Source organism: Melitaea cinxia, chromosome 6 (genome assembly GCF_905220565.1).
Source record: "Melitaea cinxia chromosome 6, ilMelCinx1.1, whole genome shotgun sequence".
Lineage (NCBI taxonomy): Eukaryota > Metazoa > Arthropoda > Insecta > Lepidoptera > Nymphalidae > Melitaea > Melitaea cinxia.
The window spans coordinates 5,888,506-5,909,903 of record NC_059399.1 but is presented as its reverse complement, the minus strand read 5'-3'; the positions used below and the strand labels follow the sequence as shown (position 1 = coordinate 5,909,903).

Below are 21,398 nucleotides of genomic sequence, written 5' to 3'. Positions count from 1 at the left end.
GCTTGACAGCTTTGAGCAATTCCTCTACAGTAGGCGGATCGTCTAGCTCCTCCCAGGTGGCCAGTTTCGGCATGTTATGCACAGCCTCCCGCTGAACGTCCACTGGTTGTGAATATAGACCGGTGTAATATTCCACCCATCTCGACATTTGCCTCAGGCTATCTGATATAATAGTGCCATCAGCTTCTTTTAGTGGAGCTGTCTTCTTAATAACTGGCCCTAAAGCGGTTCTGATTCCTGAGTAAACGCCGCCAAAATTACCCGTGTCTGCGCAAGATTGAATGCTCATACAGAGGTCGTTCCAGTAAGCGTTAACAAAGTGCCGCGTACTACGTTGCAAATTTGCTTTAGCAATTCTAAGCTCATCGGATGATTTCGGACAGGGGTTTTTTCGGTAGTTTAGAGCTGCCTTACGTTTGGAATCCAGCAGAGGTTGAAGTTGCTGGATGTTGTCAATAAACCAGTCCTGTGATTTAGTATCCTGGTGGCCAAACACTTCACAAGCTGTTGTTGTTAGGAGTCGTTTGACTTTACTCCACTCTTCATCTACAGACATAGAAGCATCCCAGGAAGCGGTTTCGCTGCGAACCGAAGTCTCATATTTTTGGACCATCTCATCGTCTCTGGTATTTTGAAGAGCAATTCGTCTTCTACCGAACGGCCTGGATGAGTGGATCTTTTTTTTTACGACGGCAATACACGCCACGACGAGGGAGTGGTCTGTTTCGCATTCGGCGCTGTGAAAGGTACGTGTGTGAAGTGTTTCGCCCAGGTCGCTCTTTCTAGTGAGTATTAGGTCAAGTTGATGCCAATGACCAGAGCGTGGATGTCTCCAGGAAACCTTACTTGATGGCTTTCCCTTGAAGTAGGTATTGGTAACGCAAAGTGAGTGTCTTGAAGAGAATTCGAGCAAGCGTTGCCCGTTCTCGTTGATCTTACCAACGCCATGGGTGCCAATACATTCTGGCCACGCACTGTGATTTTGGCCGACGCGAGCATTTAAATCACCCAAGATGTAAAGGCGGTCTCGGGGTTTTACTTTCTGTATCACAGATTCAAGTTGGTCGTAGAACTGACTTTTGGCTTCATCGGTTGCCATCAACGTTGGAGCGTAGGCGGAGATGATTGTAATAAAACCGCACTTGGTATTTAGACGCAACACCATAACACGCTCCGACACACCGTGTGGTGTTTCTATGGATGACAGGAGGTCGTTTCTTACCGCAAAGCCAACACCATGCTCGCGAACGGCTTCAGTGTCTTTACCTTTCCAGAAAAATGTATAATTTTTTTTCACGAATGGATCCCTCACCAGGCAGTCTCGTTTCTTGCAAGGCACATAATGATACACCCAGCCGACAGAGCTCCATATCAATCACTGCGGTTTTACGCGGATCTTGTACGTTCTGTAAATCTCCGCAGGTGTTCGGGAGACCTGTCCTCATAGTACGGACATTCCATGTCGAAATGCGCATGGCAGTGTTATGTTGGTTCTTTGTTTTTTTATTATTATTTTGACCTTTATCCGCAGGTGTGCTAGATAACGGCGCCAATTATCCAGATATAGTCTGGTGCTCCCTACACCCTAAAGGAACAAACCAGCACCGAGACGGATCGGTACCCTACTGGCCGGGGGCTGCCCAGCTTGAAGCGGGCGGTAACCAATCAGTGGGCCTTCGATGGACCCTCCCACTGACGAGAGCGACCCCTAGCGCCCGCGCTTACGTCCATACGCGCGGACTTAAAACTGGTAACTGCCACTCCCCGTGTTATTTTCCACGAAGCCGAGCTGACGTGGGTGGAGTATCCTCTCCACAGACAGACACTGTGTCGCCTAGGACATTCTTAAGGAAAACGCAGATTTATACTTACTGATTAGAATAAATACAAAATATGTGTTGAACTACACGTCCCTTGTGGTTTAACTCGTGTACCTATATGTTGCTATGTGAAGTTATATAAAATATAATATTTAAATAAATTTTAAACAATAAACAAAATATTATATATCATTTTGTTTTTTTGTAGCATAGATGGTGTAATCTTAACAAAAAGATTACACCGAACAAGCGAGCATTTGTTTAGTTTATTTTATTTTACGGTGGTTACACAGTCTCAATTCTATTAAAGGTAAAGCAAATCGTGTCACTATTTAATACAATTAACGACCTTTAGATTAGGGATGTATTGATTGATAGGTGACAAGGCGTTGAAGCCGATAATTCTGTCGCCATTCTTATCGGCGATTAATTGACAGAAGCCTAACGAATTGGCTTAGATTTGTAGAATTCTAATACAAATAATGTACAAGAAATAATACTACTAAAAATCGCGGAAAAATAAATCAGTATCAGAAATTATGAGACATTAATTTCATACAATTTATTATTCACTTAATAATAATCTTTAAACGATTTATTTTCTTTTGTCCTAGCGGTGAAAAATAATATTATATTATTATTATTATTATTTTTTTTTTTATATTATATTATATTTTAATATCGTAATTTAATCTTTGTCTATAGTGAAATTATGTTCCCTGATAATATTATTCCTATAATATTAAAAACTACTTATCCGGTCATCATGAAACTTTTTACACATATTCTCGGAGGTATTAGAAGTAACATAAGATACTTTTTATTCAAAAAAAATATATATGCGAGCGAAGCCGCGGGTAAAAGCTAGTATACACATAAATTGGAATCAAGAATTAAATTTTTACCACTTTTTACCGTACAATAAATTGCACGGAGATATAAGCAGTTTTACATTTTTATTTTCAATAATACAGCGAAGCGTGTGAAATGATATTGGTTCAGGATCGACCAAACCCCTTCAGAAGTACGTGACTGTATCAATTTTACTCCATATTGTCCAGGTATATTTTAAAATTTACGCGTTAGAAGCAGAACAAAAACTTCATTTTATGTTTTATATCTTTAGATGTGCTATTCTATCATAGAATAAATCTCTATACGTGACTGTAAAAACAATTTTATCGTATTTTGAGTGCTCGTATTACTTTTAGTTTTTCTATTATTGTTTTTTTTTTTATTGCTTATGTATCAGCAGCTCCTCATTAAAAAAACTATCTAAGTTACATAAAAATATTTTCATGAAAGAATATTGAATTAATCCTATTGTATTAAAGATATTTGTCTTCGTTCTGCAAATATCATGATAATGAATTAAGCTTATGCATAAAGGATAAGCCGAAAAACATACAAGACATGAAAAGATCTGTCCAGTCATATCACTGAAAGCGTACAACAATACAACTAATATCAATGAACTAGCCACGCCTGCTCACGTGTAGGTTAGGTATGAAACAATTAAGTAACGTTGAACTTTATTCCAGTTTTAACGTATTTCTTTTTTTTTGTTTATAATTTATAACTTTTTTTTTTCAAGTTTCTTACATCTTAATATTCTGCTGTATGGTTACGACAGAAAAGAATCTAGCCACCCCTTCCCGTGGGTGTCGTAAGAGGCGACTAAGGGATAACACTATTCCACTACCACCTTGAAACTTAAAAAGCCAACCGATGTCGGGATAACCATCCAACTGCTGGCTTTGAAATACACAGGCCGAAGACGGGCAGCAATGTCTTCGGTGCGACAAAGCCAGCCCTGCGGTCAACAACCCGCCTGCCCAGCGTGGTGACTGTGGGCAAAACACATGAGTTCACGCCATTTTTGGCGCGAACTTGTGGAGACCTATGTCCAGCAGTGGACTGCGATAGGCTGAAGTGATGATATGCCTTTACGTTATATTATAAATCATTAAAATGAAAATTCGTTAAAATATGTAAACAAAAAGCAATTTATACGCATATTACATTAAATAAATATGTATATAAAAAGTATTATGTAGGCACTTGTGTCGATTTTCTTGTAGCTTTAAGTATTGAAATTAGAGACGATACTGACAATAATTCTTAAAATTTTGCTAAGAAACGACAGACTTCTAACAATAATAAACTTATGTAAGACGAGGCAAAAATTAAAACTTTAGATTAATTAACATGAAAGTTATTCTGAAATCTGTGCAAATTTCAAATCTCTCTCCTGTTAAATAAGATATTGTACAGAAATCGCTTTTTCTTACGAGTAGTTGCAAATTTATGCTATTCGTATATTTATTATAGGTATCTACTCGTTTTATGTTATCGAACGAAGAAAAATAACTTTCTTATAATTTTGAATTAAAAGTCTTAAATAAAATCGTTAACTCTTTTATGAATTTAATTAATGTTTTAATCTTTTCCAGAACTCTTTTTAAGTTAAAAAATATTAGAATGAGATATGATAAAGTATATTTAAATTGTACGTACTAGAAAAATATTTAAGTGATTTCAGTACTTGGTTATGATTCCATTTTACAACACAAAGCAGGTATAAAAATTAATCATTACAGCCTATACAGTCCACTGCTGGACATAGGCCTCCACAAGTTTACGCCAAAAATAACGTTAACTCATGTGTTTTGCCCATAGTCACCACGCTAGGCAGGCGGGTTGGTGACCGCAGTACTGGCTTTGTCGCACCGAAGACGCTGCTGCCCGTCTTCAGCCTGTGTATTTCAAAACCAGCAGTTGGATGGTTATCCCGCCATCGGTCGGCTTTTTAAGTTCCAAGGTGGTAGCGGAACTGTGTTATCCCTTAGTCGCCTCTTACGACACCCACGGGAAGAGAGGGGGTGGCTATATTCTTTAGTACCGTAGCCACACAGCCAACAGTAAAAATTAATGCTAGTAAGTAAAAACCAGAAGGAAAAAAAAACACGTCTCCACTGTTATTATAAACAGAAATTAAAATTGGAATGACCTGCGATTGGCATGAATGTATAGTGATTGTGATTCCAGTACTAAAATAAATATGTATGTGTGTTTAGTGATTCCAATACTAAAATATATGTATACTATTATATCCCATATATATTTTTATATTGTTTAATATTTAAAACAGATGCAGATTTTAATTGAAATATGACTTAACGGTGAAATATGACTATACGGATAATACATTTTTATTATTAAAATTTTGTCATTAACTTCGGTTAATGTCGACGATAAACCGTTTTAAATTTAATTTAATTGATCAGTGAGTAATTAATTTTGTCTCTTTGCTAAGATTACTATTAAAATATCTCATACGCTTTTTAATTGAACCCACCGGTATACCTTATGTCATTGTTTGGTCTAATCTATATTATTATAGTGGAAATCTGGATTACTGTATATTTATTATCGCTAATTAGCATTAAACGGTAGCCATTTTTTTAACATTGAAATATATTAATTCTCGATAGTTATTAACACAAACTTGGGTGATACCACAAAAATCTCAGAATTCATATAAATAGTTTTAGTAAAAAATGTGATACTGTATTTATGGCTGAAAATGTTATACCTAGATACTAAAGTACGATAAGCTGTTTCGCCTATCTTAATTTACTTAGACATTTGCTATCTCCTTCACTCTTGTAATTTCCGTTTACGTACGTGGACATAACGTAACCTACATACATACACGTAAGTTTTTTAAATCAACATCAATCTAAACGAATGGATTGTATGTATAGACTTTTGCATTTGCTTAAAGGTGTAACAGAGTAACTTATTTTTAATTTTTTTTAAACAGATGTACATATAGTAAAAAAGGATCGGCAAACAAGCGTACGGCTCACCTAACGGTAAACGATTACGGTAGCATATAGACGCCTGCAACACTATAAGCATTGCAAGCGTGTCGCAGACCCTACTCCCAATCCCCCCCCCCCCCCTCCAGGAGCTCTAGTCACCTTACTCACCACAGGAACAACATTGCTTGGAAGCACTTCCCTGTCGGGCTGCTCTAGATGTTGAGCAGGATATTACCTGCTGAGCCCTACCTCGGTGGGATACCTTTCATTCAACTATTTTGGTCACTATTTGTTACATTGAAGAAAATTACTATGAATATACATATATCATCAAGACTGAACCCGTAGCGATGTACTGAGCCCTTCTTCTATAAATTAAAAGATACCTAGTATTTTCTTAATTGTTTCAGGTCTATACTAAATTAGGCTCCAGTATTAATTGGATAAGCGAAAATTCGCCGATATCATACGATTTATTATTTAAATACAATTTTAATGTAATTTGGTATTGGCAATGATTCTTCGCAGGTTAAATTAAAATCGTTATGAATCATTATTAAATGTGGATCGGATTCCAGCATGCGATACATATAAAAATTTATGTAATAAAATTTCTTTCGCCATCATATTTTTCGTGACGAAGGGAAATATCTAATTATCTTCTTTTGTTAATAATATTATAAGGATGTTCTTGTAAGATACAAATAATTTTGTCTAAATAATAAATCCCAGTAAATATTTTAATAAACGAACATTTATAAAAAAAGTCGAATATAAAACGCTACTATCAAGGCTACGTTTCTCGCATATTGTAATTAATTTATCGGTTATTATATCTTTATAACCAATCGCTTAAATTTACTCTTTTCTTGACAGTTAGGCATATGATTTAAGAAAATATAAAAAGTGTTATTAACCTATAATCTTGCAAACGGAAATTGCTACGAAATATCCCAGCCTTAAAAATAAATCCAACTTAAACAAAATATTTTACAATATTTTACGTAGTTCACTTCAGCCTATCGCAGTCCACTGCTGGACATAGGCCTCCCCAAGTTCGCGCCAGACATCCCGGTCTTCCGCAATCCTCATCCAGCCGACACCGGCAATCTTACGTATATCGTCGGTCCAACGGGCCGGAGGACGTACCACACTGCGTTTGCCAAGACGCGGTCTCCACTCTAGGACCCGTCTACTCCAACGGCCATCGGTCCTGCGACACAAATGACCAGCCCAGTGCCACTTCAACTTGCTAATTCTGTAGGCTACGTCGGTTACTTTCGTTCTCTCACGGATAGTCTCATTTCTAATCCTATCTTTAAGAGAAACCCCAAGCATAGCCCGTTCCATTACACGTTGAGCGACCCTAAACTTGTGGACCAGTTTTTACGTAGTTGTAAAGAGTATTTGTTTTTCAAATTGAATGTCTGACCAAAATACAACTAAATTAAAAAATAAGTTGTTACGGTAGAAGTAGTACTTAAGGAAAAAATACACGTTTGTAAACGATAGTACTAAATATTTTTTTTATGATAAAAAAATTACTAGTTCCTAGGTTATTTCTTACACGACAGCAGTATATATCATATGCAGTATATATATATATATATATATATATATATATATATATATATATATATATATATATATATATACTGCATATATATATATAAAATTTATTTTCTTTTGAAAGATTAATGTCTTGTTAGGCGCCTTTTAACAAAAAAGTTATTATTCAGTTCGCAGAATTATAAAATGAATTTTCTAAAATAAAAGTAGCCTAAGTTACTCCTTATTACATCAGCTATCTCCTGGTGGTCCCTTTAAAATCAGACCAGCTATTTCAGAGATTAGCCGGAACAAACAGACAGACAGACTGACAAAAAAGTTTAAAAATGGCATATTGGTATATGTACCATGTATACATCGATATGTGACACTCCAATTTTATTTATTTGTGTAGATTAATTTAAAAATTATGTGGTGTCAAGGGACACGAGGTAGAAACGAAGTTCTTTCGGATAGTATAGAAGCAACACAATTTGAAAAAAAAAATGTTGAATTTTATATATATTTTCTAGTTCTTGATTTTTTTTTAATTTTGTTCATTGGTTTTTAATTAAGTACATAACAGTATTTAGGAAATTTAGTATTTTAGAAAATAACAAATACCGTAAAATAAAATAAATCAAATAAAATAATAATAATAATAATAACTCAAACTAGTAAGTGAAATAAAAAAAAACATATGGCTTTATTTATTTTTGTCGACGGTATAAAATTACATAAATAATTTCAAAAAAGTTTACTAGTAATATTTTAGTTTTACAAACGTCATATTATACAGTCGTGTGACTGCTATTACGTCACTGCCGTTATATATTTTTCTTACGGTTTTAGTATCACCTTTTTTTCAGATCGGTCGCTCAGCCAGATGTCAAGCCTGCCGTAAGGAACTTCGTTCCAAAAATGTTTGTTCTAATTGCTTGTACCTTATGGGCTGAAGTTGTTTTTACCAATTGTTTTATTTGTTGAGTTGAAATACGGTTTTGATTGTTGCTAACTTAACCTAAACGTCTTAAAATAATACACGTTTTACGTAACTTCTTAACGTAACTTGAGGATTACCCGAATTTTCACCGACGAGGATACACAAGGGATTGTGAAAATACCTAAAAATGTTTTTCAGTCAGATTAAAATGTAAACGGTCCGCAATATTGAAAACGAAACACGTGTGAAATTCGCTTAAAACAACCCTTTAAAATTGAATTGGGGTAGTACTGTTTGTAAGAGTAAATCGTATTACGTTGCTCTATTGACTTGAACATTCGCTCAAAAGTAGTACTTTGGGTGTATTTTTGTTTCATCACTAACTTATCCCAATCTGGTTAATAAGGATCTTTGTTGCATTGAATTTTGGATGAAGAATGGCGTTCTTACGTCATATTCCTTTTTTACTTGATGTTAAATACGTTATGAAAAATGAGTAAATAAATACATACTCTGGCCATAATTACTGTTACAATTAAAAATAAACAAAACGTTACATTTGAATTTGGAATCTTGTTATTTTTATATGAGTGTTCATTGTGTTTTCTCATTTTTTGCGCTTAAACATTGTAAAATATTTTGTGATATTAAAAAGGAGTGGGGTGATAAAGAAAACCGGTTCGCTGTGATTGCATTACACAAAGTAGATATGGAGTCAAATACAATTTATAAACTCCATACGCTTGGTATTAGTTAAATGTTTGTGTACCGGGCTATTGGTGGGTACAATGAAACCTCTTCTGTTTGTGACAGAAAAAGATCTGGCCTTCCACGTAGTGTTCGTACGAAAATGCGATCAAAGCAGTTAAGGAAACAATGCGAAAAAATCCTACCTGAAAAAAAAATCTCGAGAAATGAATATAGCAGCTAGAAACATGTCGCATATTTTAAAAGATGTCTTAAGACTTACAGTCTATAAGGGACGCAATGGATCTTAGCTTAAATTTAAAAAAGAATTATAGTGGTAAAATCAAAACAAGTACTTAAGCGTAGTACGCACTACGTTAGTACTCAAAGGGAGGTCACGGAAAATTTTTGTTTACGATTGAGAAAATTTATATAATTGTGCAATATTTTAACAAACAAAACAGTCGTATTTATGCTCAAAGCTCTAAGGGAACTTCCCAATTAGTCAACAGAGTATAAAGTGAGCATTATCCGACTTCAGTGATTGTTTGGTGGGGTGTTAGCTATGAAGAAGTGACTATGCCATATTCTTGTGAAAAAGGTATCAAAACATCTGCACAAGTCTAAACGTGTGTCCCTAAAACAATCCATACGATTGGCAGTGAAGAATTTACTTATGGTAAGACTGCGTGCTTTTATTGATAACTGGCCTCAACGTTACAAGGACTAAGAGGTTTAAAGGACAGCCAGTGGAGACCACTTCAAATAAGCTTTATACATATTAATGGTTTTATATTAATGTATTAAACTGACATACTGTAATATATATATATATAAAGTAAAACTGTGTTTATTTATAATTAGGCTATTTCAGATACTGCCACGCTCCTACGAGTTTTAGCGGTTTGTTTTGTCGTTTATATTAATTACACCTTTCTACTTTCTCACGTTAACAAAAATATATAGAACTAGCTGAATATTTTCAATGTCTACTAAACTAAATGGAAATAATTATCTCCTAATTTTAATAATCCATACTCCATATAATTAAATTATCACAATACACAATGTAGAAGTATAATTTTTGCTCTATAAACAATTGTAGTGTAATTGTAACCAATGCATACATAAAATCCACACGTTATATTGTTTAAATTTTTAGTAATATTACTTATATTAAAATTTTATCGCAAGATACATGCTAAATAGGTAGAATACATAAAGAAAGTAGTAAAAGATTGCTGTTTTCATTGTAGGTACTCGTCTACACGAAGAGGATGTGTCAGCACTGTTAGCATCACAGACGGCCCTGCAGCGTCTCGTGCCTGGCTTCCGATTCAACCTGGGCTTCAGCGCCAAGTACTACCACCACGGCACCTCTTTGGAGAACCGAGGAGATGATGCGCTCTTAAAGAATAGGGAACACTTTAACTGGTATGCTATATCAATTTTGATTTTACTAAATTAATATTTTTTTGCTGCTGTGTGGCTACGGCACTAAAGAATTTAGCCACCCCCTCTCTTCCCGTGGGTGTCGTAAGAGGCGACTAATGGATAACAAGGTTCCACAACCACCTTGGAACTTAAGAAGCCGACCGATGGCGGGATAACCATCCAACTGCTGGCTTTGAAATACACAGGCCGAAGACGGGCAGCAGCGTCTTCGGTGCGACAAAGCTAGTACTGCGGTCACCAACCCGCCTGCCCAGCGTGGTGACTATGGGCAAAACACATGATTTCACGTTATTTTTGGCGTAAACTTGTGGAGGCCTATGTCCAGCAGTGGACTGTATAGGCTGTAATGATTGATGATTGAATATTTTTTTGAAGTTTCTAGCTTAACAGATTACCAACTTGGTTTCGCCTGCGTTTTACTCTTCTGTTTTATGAGGCATTTACTCTTCTACTTTTATGAGGTGTAGTCTAATAGGTTATATTTTATTTTAGTTTTGTCAATTAAAAATCCACTTCAATATCAAAAATTAAAAGGATGGAACGGCAATGTTTCTTGCTATTGTTAAACTAAAATTGTTGTGATAGGTTTTGTCACATGTGGAATCACCAGCAACCGCATCTGTACAACAATGTCACCCAACTCGAAGCCGAGATGACAATGAACAAGCAATTCGCCATCGAACACGGGATACCTACAAACTCCTGCTATTCGGTATCACCACATCATTCAGGAGTGTATCCCGTTCACGAACCCCTCTACGAAGCGTGGAGAAAAGTTTGGGATGTAAAAGTGACGAGTACTGAAGAATATCCTCATTTACGACCAGCTAGGTAAGTCTATAATATTGTTTAAAAAGTACATTTAATATGTATTCTGTCACTCGAATGATATTTCTGGTATAAAAACGTTGAAAGTAAATTTACACAAACTATTTTTAACCGACTTTCAAAAAAGGAGGAGGTTCTCAATTCGACTGTATTTATTTTTTATGTACGTATGTTACTTCAGAACTTTTGACTGGGTGGAGCAATTTCGTCAAATTTTCTTTTGATCGAAAGGTGGTGTGTGTCATTTGGTCCCATTTAAATTTATTTGAGATCTAACAACTACTTTTCGAGTTATATCTAATAATGCATTTTTACTTGACGCTTTTTTCGTCGACCTACGTTGTATTATACCGCATAACTTTCTACTGGATGTACCGATTTTGATAAATCTTTTTTTGTTGAAATATATATTTATAAATTTTATCGAGATCTGATAACTACTTTTTGAGTAATCTTTGATAACGCGTAGTTACTTGACTATTTTTTCGTCGATCTACATTTTATTACTCGTCGATGTAATTGAAGTCGGTTTTTTTTTTTCGTTTGCGAGCAAACACAATTATCAGTTTATACGAAATAATTTAATTATTATCTTTTATACGAAAGCCCCAACAAGTATTTCGTAGCTTATGATTATTTTTTAACTGTGACTTTAATTTATTTTGCTTTAACTGTGGTCAAATCCACAAAATTGTTAAAATGAAAGTAAAATTACCAAACCATCTCTAACTTAAAATGTATTGTATTTAAATACATTAAAATATATCGTCTAGTTTATAGTCGCGGTAGTCCCGATTTCATTAAACAAAAATGCGAACTCGACCTAAAGTGTTTATTCAAATATTACCCCAACACCGAAGTTAGTCTTCGATTCGTTTCATACAACCTTATTAAATTCAGTTCATAGCTCGTTGGACCATACAGAAGTTGTTTATGACTTCCTATATCGAGTTGCCCGGCGATACACATTCAAACTTGCTATTTCAGCTGTTTCGTATTTAATAAACTTGGCATATTTAGTAAGGGTTCATACAATATCTCTGTACGATTATGTTAGTTTCTAACTATTTATGTTCATATGTACTGACAAAGTCACAGCTTTACGTTAGTAAAAGGTATGTTATAGATTTTTATTACGTTACTGTACAGCCCTTAAACATCTCACTCCTGGGCAAATCTCACCTATGAAGAAGGAATCTCGTATGAAGAAAGGTTATAACGAATACTTTAATATAGGTTAAAGTAATTGTTATGGTGACGAGATACTTAAGGAACCATCCCTCAACCGCCGATCTATATGACTATCCGATCTATTTTATTTTATTTGATCTGTAAGGCTGTTTGATACATTATAATAGAAAAATATGTTGTATTTTGTCATCAATTGAGACGAACTAATGTTGTATTATAAAAAGTTACATAATTATACATATATACTATATTCTTAACCGTTATATAAAGACCAAATAGTATTTGTTTTTTCTCACAAAAATAAATCGAAACGTATACTAAAACTCATTTAAAACCAATTACTACGTTTCCAAATTCTCGTTATATTTTAGAGACCATTAAAATTCTAGCATAGATTATATATACATAACTTGCGAAAATAATTTTTATGTAAAAAAATTGTAATTGAATACGTAATCGGGACTAATTAAAACATTCCGTACGATACGATCCGAGCAGCAATAAATTATAAACGTCGTTTATAAATTAAAACGTTATGGATGAGTACTTACGCACCGAATGACGGATTTATACTTGTCTGAGTAAAATTGAGCTAAACTGTAAGTTACATCGAGGTGTATGAGGCTAGCGTGATATTGGGAATTGTTAGTGGTGGCATTGTGGTCTCTAAACTCCTACGGACCGCAAGCGATGCGTTGCGGCGACGCGTCGCTTACAACGTGAGCGTATTTCTGTAGATACTCAACTATGCAATACCGACTAGATTGAATATCCAATCCAAAATGGCATGTTTTGTTACGAATGCCGTTTGAAATGGAATAGAGTTCATTTAAACTAACAAACGTCCGTTCTATGTGACATAAACTACTATTAAAAATAGATCTTTCTATTCCTCATTCTTATGTATTTTATTGCATTTTAGTAAATTTAGTTTTTAGAAACAACGAACACAAAAAATCAAATATATTACTCACAAATTGTTTTCTAATGCTTATTATATAAATGATAACGTTTATTTGGCCTCCCGTGACTATAGTTGCTGTAAAATATCCGAAACATCGGGCATATAAAAAAACCAATAAACCGCGATAAAATCCGAAAAAGTTGTATTATTATAATATTACTTACATGTTGTAATAGCGTGTAATAGTGATATATTTTGTAACACTACTTATTGTTGGTGTATCTGTTGGGTTCCGAATATAGCTAGAATTATAGAGCTGAAGAGTTTGTTTGTTTGTTTGTTTGAAGGCGCTAATCTCGAAAAATGATGGTCCAATTTGAAAAAAAAAATCAGTTTTAGATAGCCCATTTATTGAAGAAGGGTGTAGGCTGTATATGATAGCCCATTTATTGAAGAAGGGTATAGGCTGTATATCATCACGCTAAGATCAATAGGAGCGGAGCACTAATGAAGAATGTTTCAAAATCGGGGTTTTTTTTTCAAGTATCTATTCAACGCGGTCCAAGTCGCGGGCAGTAGCTAGTACCTAAATAAGTTATTAAAAATATATATAAGAAGTTTCGTAATACCGCTTTTTAGCTTATTTTTAAAAAAGTACTTTTTAACCTCACAGCACGATCAAACAAAATGTAACTTTTATATTAAATTTGTTAAAAACATGTATGCTTTGATCATCATATTGTAACATAATTAACAAGTCAAACTTTTGCATCTGAAAACTCGCGCCATGCAGAGCCGTTTAATAAGTAAGATAAATATGTTTTGGTCCGCTTTTAGCGGGTCTTTTTACATTTCCACATCTACTAAAAGAGAATTCTAGTAGTGCCATAAAGTGTTAGTTATATTTGCATTGCTATTTAAATAAGAGCCGGTACAGACCGTAAAATAATTGTACATTCAAATCACAAGTTTCTGTAGTACACGTAATCTCAGCGCGAATTTAATTTGTTAGCTGGAACGAAGGTAAAACTTATGTTCAATGGGGATTAAATACGTTGTTTAATACTCTATAATTATTAATGTTAATTCTAAGCTAGTTTGAAGTTCGTAATTTAGTTTTAAATTGTAACTTTATTTACCGACAATTACTTGTTCAAATAATAATGAACAAATTAATAACCAAAGTTTTATTATCTGTACAAAAATGTTGTTCGTAAGAACCTAAAATCTGGTTTTTAAATAATCTAGGAATGTCACAAGCACCCGTCTTGTGTTTATATGGATATGGATGGTTTATAGAACCAAATAAACAACTGATAAATCAAAGAACACAATATTCTCATGTACAGTTTTGTATGTAACATAACAAATATCAGAAACTAGGGTATTTCCGATATCATATTTCGTCGGTAGCAACTCCTTGGGTGGTCTTACCGTTATCTGTTTTTATTATTAATGTGTTACGTTATTTTCGGATGTTTATAGATGAGAATATTTGCTATACTATTTTGGTAACCTTGTTTTCCTTATTTTCCACACTTTACGAATGAGTTGTGCAAGAGGATGGATGGAGAGGGATTTATTTAAGTACTATACTTCATTCTTCTTTTTTTGACATTAGTCTAATATCAGTTGACTCTAACCTGCTTGTGTTGATCTAATTAATATTTAATATTTTTTTAAACACTTACACATGAACTTATAGGGACAGATCAATAAATAAAAATAAATAAATATCTACACATTACACACACGGTCGTCTGTTCCTGTCCATATGTTGTTTGTTACGGTTCTAAAGTAAGCAACTTAATGCTTGTGTTATAGGTAGCAGCCGACTGGTATATCAAGATTTTTTTTCGATAAACATACTTTTAAATAATACATATATAAATATATAAATAAATATATAAATAAATAGTAATATAATACCCAGACTCGGGGTGGGAATCGAACCCACAACCCTTGGAGCAGAAAGCAGGGTCACTAGACACTGCGCCAACGGGCTAGTCTTTTACCTTTCAGAATACCAGTTTACGTAACAGACTGTAAAATTATGATTTCTAGACATCTTTTTTTCTATTCTAAAGTCATACTTTTGCGGATTAGCTAATAATAATAACCCTTTAAAGTGCAAAAAAAAACTTCGTTGCATCTTTACCAGATATGTTTTTTAATTAGCACAGTTTTCATTATGACTGCGTTTATCTCCGTAGATTACGACGTGGTTTCCGCCACAGGGGTGTAATGGTACTACCTCGACAGACGTGTGGATTATTCACCCACACACTGCTGTTAGAGCGCTACCCAGGTGGCAGGCAACGTCTCGACCGCTCCATACAAGGTGGCGAACTGTTCCAAACCGTCATCAATAACCCGGTAAGTGGGATTTACTATTGACCATTTGCATTTCTAATTGTTGTTCCAGAGTTCGCAATATCCCGCATATTGTGTTGTGCAGTTGTGTGTAAGTTTCCGGAAGAGGTCTCGAGCGCAGTTGCTTTTCTGTATCTTAATAGTGTATACGATTTATCATTGTAACAAGTGCTAGACGAAGTTATTTGTCACACGAGTTGAGACATTAGTTTACTGACTTTATTACTGCTCAACTGTTGTGTTAGTTCAAAAGACTTATATAGCTTACACCGCTTAAACATTTAATGTTGTTACGTTTTTTTTTTTTTTGAATCAGTACTAAATAATACACAAACATTCAAAGGTTTCAATATTCAGTAGAAGATTACTTTAGATAAAACGGTCCGGAATTTGCATCAAATTTATCTCAACAAGCGTGTGGTATGTCGATGGTCTCGTTACTAGTGGAGTCGAGCGCCGCATGCCGGTGAAGAGTTCCTAACGGTCGTCAATAACATCGCTAGTTCAATTTACCACTGGTCTTTTACTGGATTTTATCAAATGTTCCTCTATTCACTTGAAACTCTCAATTGTGTAACGATAACTGTTTCAGTTCTATTTTGTCTTTGTGGAAAGCTTAAAATTACAAAATGAGTGGCAAAATGAGTGGCACTATTGTATGTCATACGAATTCTGTTCGTAATATTCACAGTCTTGCCCGAAATATTGTTACAAAAAAAAAATCCTATGGCATGTAATATTTATTATTACTACAGTGTGTTAGTTTAATACATTACTAAAAACCCATTTAAAAAATTATAAAGCTTATTCGAAATCTCTTATGTCATCCAATTTTCCTGAAATTTTAGAAAGTTGGTTCAGTTTCCATATAGTATTTAGGTATAAGTAATATAGTCTTATACGGTTTGAATACAAGAGAGGCATGCAATTTAACAATATACTGCAACAATTCTTAAGCTATACACAAAAAGTCTGTCAAATAGAACTACTAATTTTGGTACCAGATAGATTTACAACTGAACTTAAATAATTGCTTCTATTTGTCTTTCGCTTATATCCATCTAGAAAAGTCAGGTTCCTATATTAAGAAAACGATGCGTTTTGCCGTCCAAATGCGAACGCTACATATTCCAAAATAAGCAAAATGCCTTGTTTTTTTTTTATTCAATTTCGAACCTGCCATACCCATCAAAGACAAAAATCGTAACACTAAATTGTTCAACAGATCAACGTGTTTATGACGCACATGTCAAACTATGGCAACGACCGTCTCGCGTTGTATACATTCGAGTCGGTGGTGAAGTTTCTTCGCTGCTGGACAAACGTTCGTCTGGCTTCCGCGCCCCCGCTCGCCCTTGCAGAGAAGTACTTCCAACTGCGGCCAGACGAGTTGAATCCACTATGGGGAGTAAGTATATACACCTACTTTATTATTATATCTACATTATTATTATTATTCTTGAACTAGCTGTGCTCGCGACTTTGTCCGCTTGGAATTTAACAAAAATGTAATTGTTCAGTTCGCAGATATATAAAAAAAAAACTAAAATAAAATAGCCTAAGTTACTCCTTGTTACATTAGCTATCAGCCAGTGAAAGTCCCGTAAAAATTGGTCCAGCCGTTTCAAAGATTAGCCGTAACAAACAAACAGACAGACAGACAGACAAACAAAAATTCTAAAAAATGTTATTTTGGTACATGTACCATGTGCAATGTACATGTACAGGTATCAATGTGCAAACAAAAACAAACAGATACTCAAATTTCATTTATTTGTCTAGATAAAAGATTATTCAAAGAGGTTTTTTTAATGTTTATTAAAATTATCTCGTTAGAACGTGACAACTCTTGATATTGCACTATAATGTAACGTAGACTAAAATTATTTATACCATCTATATAAGTATCTGTTACTATCAAACGGATTCTCCATAAATAAATGTCACAAGGATTTGTCAAATATGATCAGTTTTGATAGTTTTTTTTTTTTTTTTTTTTTTTTTTTTTTTTTTTATAGCAAGTTTAGGAAGATATTCTAATGTATAAAATGTTGAAAAACCTAGTTGAGTCTTGTGGTAATTAACTACAGTTCAAATGAATACCGAGCTCTGGTTGTAGATGAATTTTCATTTAACCTCATGACCTTGAGATCTTTATATCAGCTAAAAGCTTACTATTTTTCGTTATTTTTTTTTTTTTGTACTTTTCAATTTGTGTTTTTTTCTATTATTATATTTAAACAAGCAAAAAAACAACTATTACTCTAATTGGTCATCATTTTAGAGTTTTAGGAAGAAAAACCGCGAAATTTAATATTCACGCTCGTAATAGTAAACTACGTACAATATTGTATTATGAAATATAGTGGTATGTATGCAGAGTCACAATAAAGGATCTCAATGGCAGGTGGGTACGACAATGCAACTACTCGATCGCTGTTGGACCATGAGGGCTTCGTGAATATTCAAGTGTTTAGGCTTTATGTTTGGGCGTTTGAGGTTTCTATTTAACGTGTATGTCGTGATAAAACTATTAAATATTCAGAATATATTTTTATATATAATTATAACTCTCGCTTTTTAAACCTTGTATTATATAGAAAGTTTAAAACAAAAAAAAAATAACACACAAATAAACAATAATTTTAATAAGTAGGCGTTATTAGCCACATAAACGTCCACAAATCCTGCGGACTATTGGAAAATTAACCATGTTTTAGATTTACTTATAGCAAGTTAATTGAAATTATCAAAATAAATTTTTAACAAACCTTGAAATTTGTTTTTTATTGGAAAACGAGTTTATAAGGTAGGCAATGAAAATAACTAAGACGAAAGATAAAAAATTAAAGCATGTGAAGCCACGCTATTTATTATGTTTGCAAAATACGTACAAAAAACGAAATCACTTAAGAGCATTCAACATAAAAATATATCGATATCACTGTAGAAGATTCTCGAATGTAACATATAATATTCTTAAACACTCTCGTATATGCTAATAGATGAATATTAATTTTACATTCTAAACATTTCCACGGAAATGATTATAATGTAAAATTAATAATAATAAACTAAATATCGAATATGAAATTCGGTATTTAGTTACTCCGTAATCATTATTATTAAAAAGCTTCGATTACCAATTTATTACTAACTATCTATGATCAATTATCAAGTAATTTAAAGACTGCGATTAAATACTCGTTATTTGAAAATTTAATTAATATTTTATGCGGCATTATTCTCGCGATCTTTTAAATAATTCAGATTATTTCGTTTATTATTTTGAAACAATATTTCACAAAACGAATATTTTTTAATTCGGCATTCTTGTTATAAAGGAAAAATAAGTGGAATAGTAAAAAGTATTAAAGGATAAATTTTACGATTCGTTTTTTTTTTTAAAGGAGCATTGTAAGACACAAAGGCAAATAAGATATAGATTATTTTCTATAGATATACCATAATTATATAATGTAAACTTGGCAACTGTGTTACTACTCAATCACGTTTTTGTTTCTTTTACACATTATTAGAATTTTCATTTTTTCAAGTAAACATCTTTACGAACGCTTGACTTGAGGAGTAAGCTGGTGAATGCGTGATGAGAAATGTGATCGGGCGGGGCGAACGAAAGTTGAAAGGGAGGTATAAGTTAGTGAAGATAGAAAGTTTTACTTCAGTCGTGTGGTCTAAAGCACACTCGTTTTTATTTTTTTAACAATAATGAGATTATGTAATAATAAATTTTGAGTGTATACAATAAACAGCAGAGTTTATTTTTTATGGGCCGGCTAGCCCTTTCATTTAATAACGCGGAACGCCTTAGAACCGCTACCGTAACATTGTATATTTAATATGTTTAACATACACATTTGACCGTCTGTTGATAAAGTCAGCAAATTGATTCTTGTGCTTTTTAAGTATCCTGATTGATATACGTATTTATATATATTTAAAGAAAATCCATACATAAATATTATCATATTTGGAGCAAACGTTTTCTAAGTTTTCGGGACAAAATGCCTCAGTAAATTCCTTCAAAACCTCTGATACAGAAGCACATTTTGGATGCTGACTCACCGTGTCAAAATGTATTTAATAAAAATGGTATTTATTTTTCAAAATGATATTATTATTTATTACAAAATAATTTGAATAATACTGAGTATAAACGCGTTAAAATTTAATTTTATTCATAAAAAACGTGTCTCAAAATCAGGAAATACTTTTACGGAAGGTAAAATGTTACGTTCCATCATATTTACTGAAGCAATTTTTAAACCGCCCGCTGATTCAATTTTCAGAATTGATTCCCTTGGTGATTCTTACATATTCGATACTCAATATGTGACCATGGCTCACAAAATATTACATATTTTTTTGTACGATACAAATGAATTCTCAGCCGTGGATTAATATTTTAACATAAATGTATTTATATCAAAAAGTTGCTTGTATCTTACGCCACAACACGATATTAAATTAATTTTAAAACATCGAAGGCAGAAACCGAATTAATATTTCGTTTCAGAAATATATTACCGATACAATTTTCATAATTAAACTTATAGGATTAATGTCATAACTCCGTATCCTTAGATTAAACTTTATACATATAGGTACAGAATAATATTATGTTATCTGTTGGTAAATATGTAACTTCAATGCAGTTAGATCAATTTCGCTCTTTTATTCTTAAATGTTCGTCATGGTAAAATAAATTCCAACAACATTTGAGATAAAACTAAAAAAATGTTCAGAAGTGAGAAATTCCAAAAATCAACGTGAACAACAGTGGAGAGAATTTTGATTGGATCAGCTAATATTTTATAAGTGTACAAACTTATTCTTTTGTTAACAGAATCCCTGCGATGATATACGTCATAGACGGATTTGGTCGAAGAGCAAATGGTGCGACACCTTACCGAAGATATTAGTAATAGGACCGCAGAAGACTGGCAGCACAGCACTTTATACATTCCTTGCTATGCATCCAACTTTAATACCCAACTTGCCGAGTCCTACAACTTACGAGGAATTGCAGTTCTTCAATAACAACAACTATTTGAAGGGATTGGACTGGTGAGTTTATAAAAGTTTTTACACTCACACGGTCCTTATAGACACTTACTGGACTTCCCCGAAATATCGGGAATTTTAAAATCACAACCGTGGTAAGTACCGTAAAAGTAAATTGATTAGTTAATATGTATTTACAAAAGTATATCCGGTATAGTTTAGAATTTATGTTTTACTGATACCCCGCAGCAGAGAGATGCAAATACTCGTACACGTCACAAAAATAAAAATCTTTCAACCATTTTTCAATCCAGCAGTTTTAAACTACGTATAAAAATATGATCATTTTTTGTTATGATTGATAGTTATTCAAAAAATCAAATTGGACCAATAGTTGTGTAAGTCATAAAACACAGCAGTTCTCTCGTGCAATCGGATTCGAATAAAATACTTCATGCTATTTCTAATTAACTATTTTAATTTATAAACTTTTTTTATATTTGTTTCATTCATTTAGTAATAGATTTGCAATCGCTAGTTTTATTTTTTTATTCATATTCCGTCGATGGCAGTGATGTAACGATGTTATTAAAATAAATATTCAAAATTACTTTATTCAAATAGGCTTTTAAAGCACTTTAGAATCTTCATTTAAGAAATTAAATATTTTAAGTGATTATTATTTTTAAAAGTGAAGCTACCACCGATTTGAAATGTAGGTTCTGCAGAGAAAAATCGGTAAGAAACTCGGCAGTTCTTTTTAAAATAATATATAAACCGTGTGCTTTTTAGTAAAA

The 21,398-nt window shown here is 33.4% G+C and overlaps 1 protein-coding gene across 1 annotated transcript in view; it reads left to right on the top strand.

Annotated features, from left to right (window-relative positions):
- The window catches only part of LOC123654241 (bifunctional heparan sulfate N-deacetylase/N-sulfotransferase), a 67,693-nt gene that overhangs the window by 29,126 nt on the left and 17,169 nt on the right, over window positions 1–21,398 (top strand). The window contains exons 6-10 of the mRNA XM_045590158.1: window positions 10,082–10,259; window positions 10,866–11,111; window positions 15,417–15,579; window positions 16,802–16,984; window positions 20,444–20,664. Of these exons, the coding sequence (XP_045446114.1) occupies window positions 10,082–10,259; window positions 10,866–11,111; window positions 15,417–15,579; window positions 16,802–16,984; window positions 20,444–20,664 (991 nt within the window). The remainder of the gene's footprint in view (window positions 1–10,081; window positions 10,260–10,865; window positions 11,112–15,416; window positions 15,580–16,801; window positions 16,985–20,443; window positions 20,665–21,398) is intronic.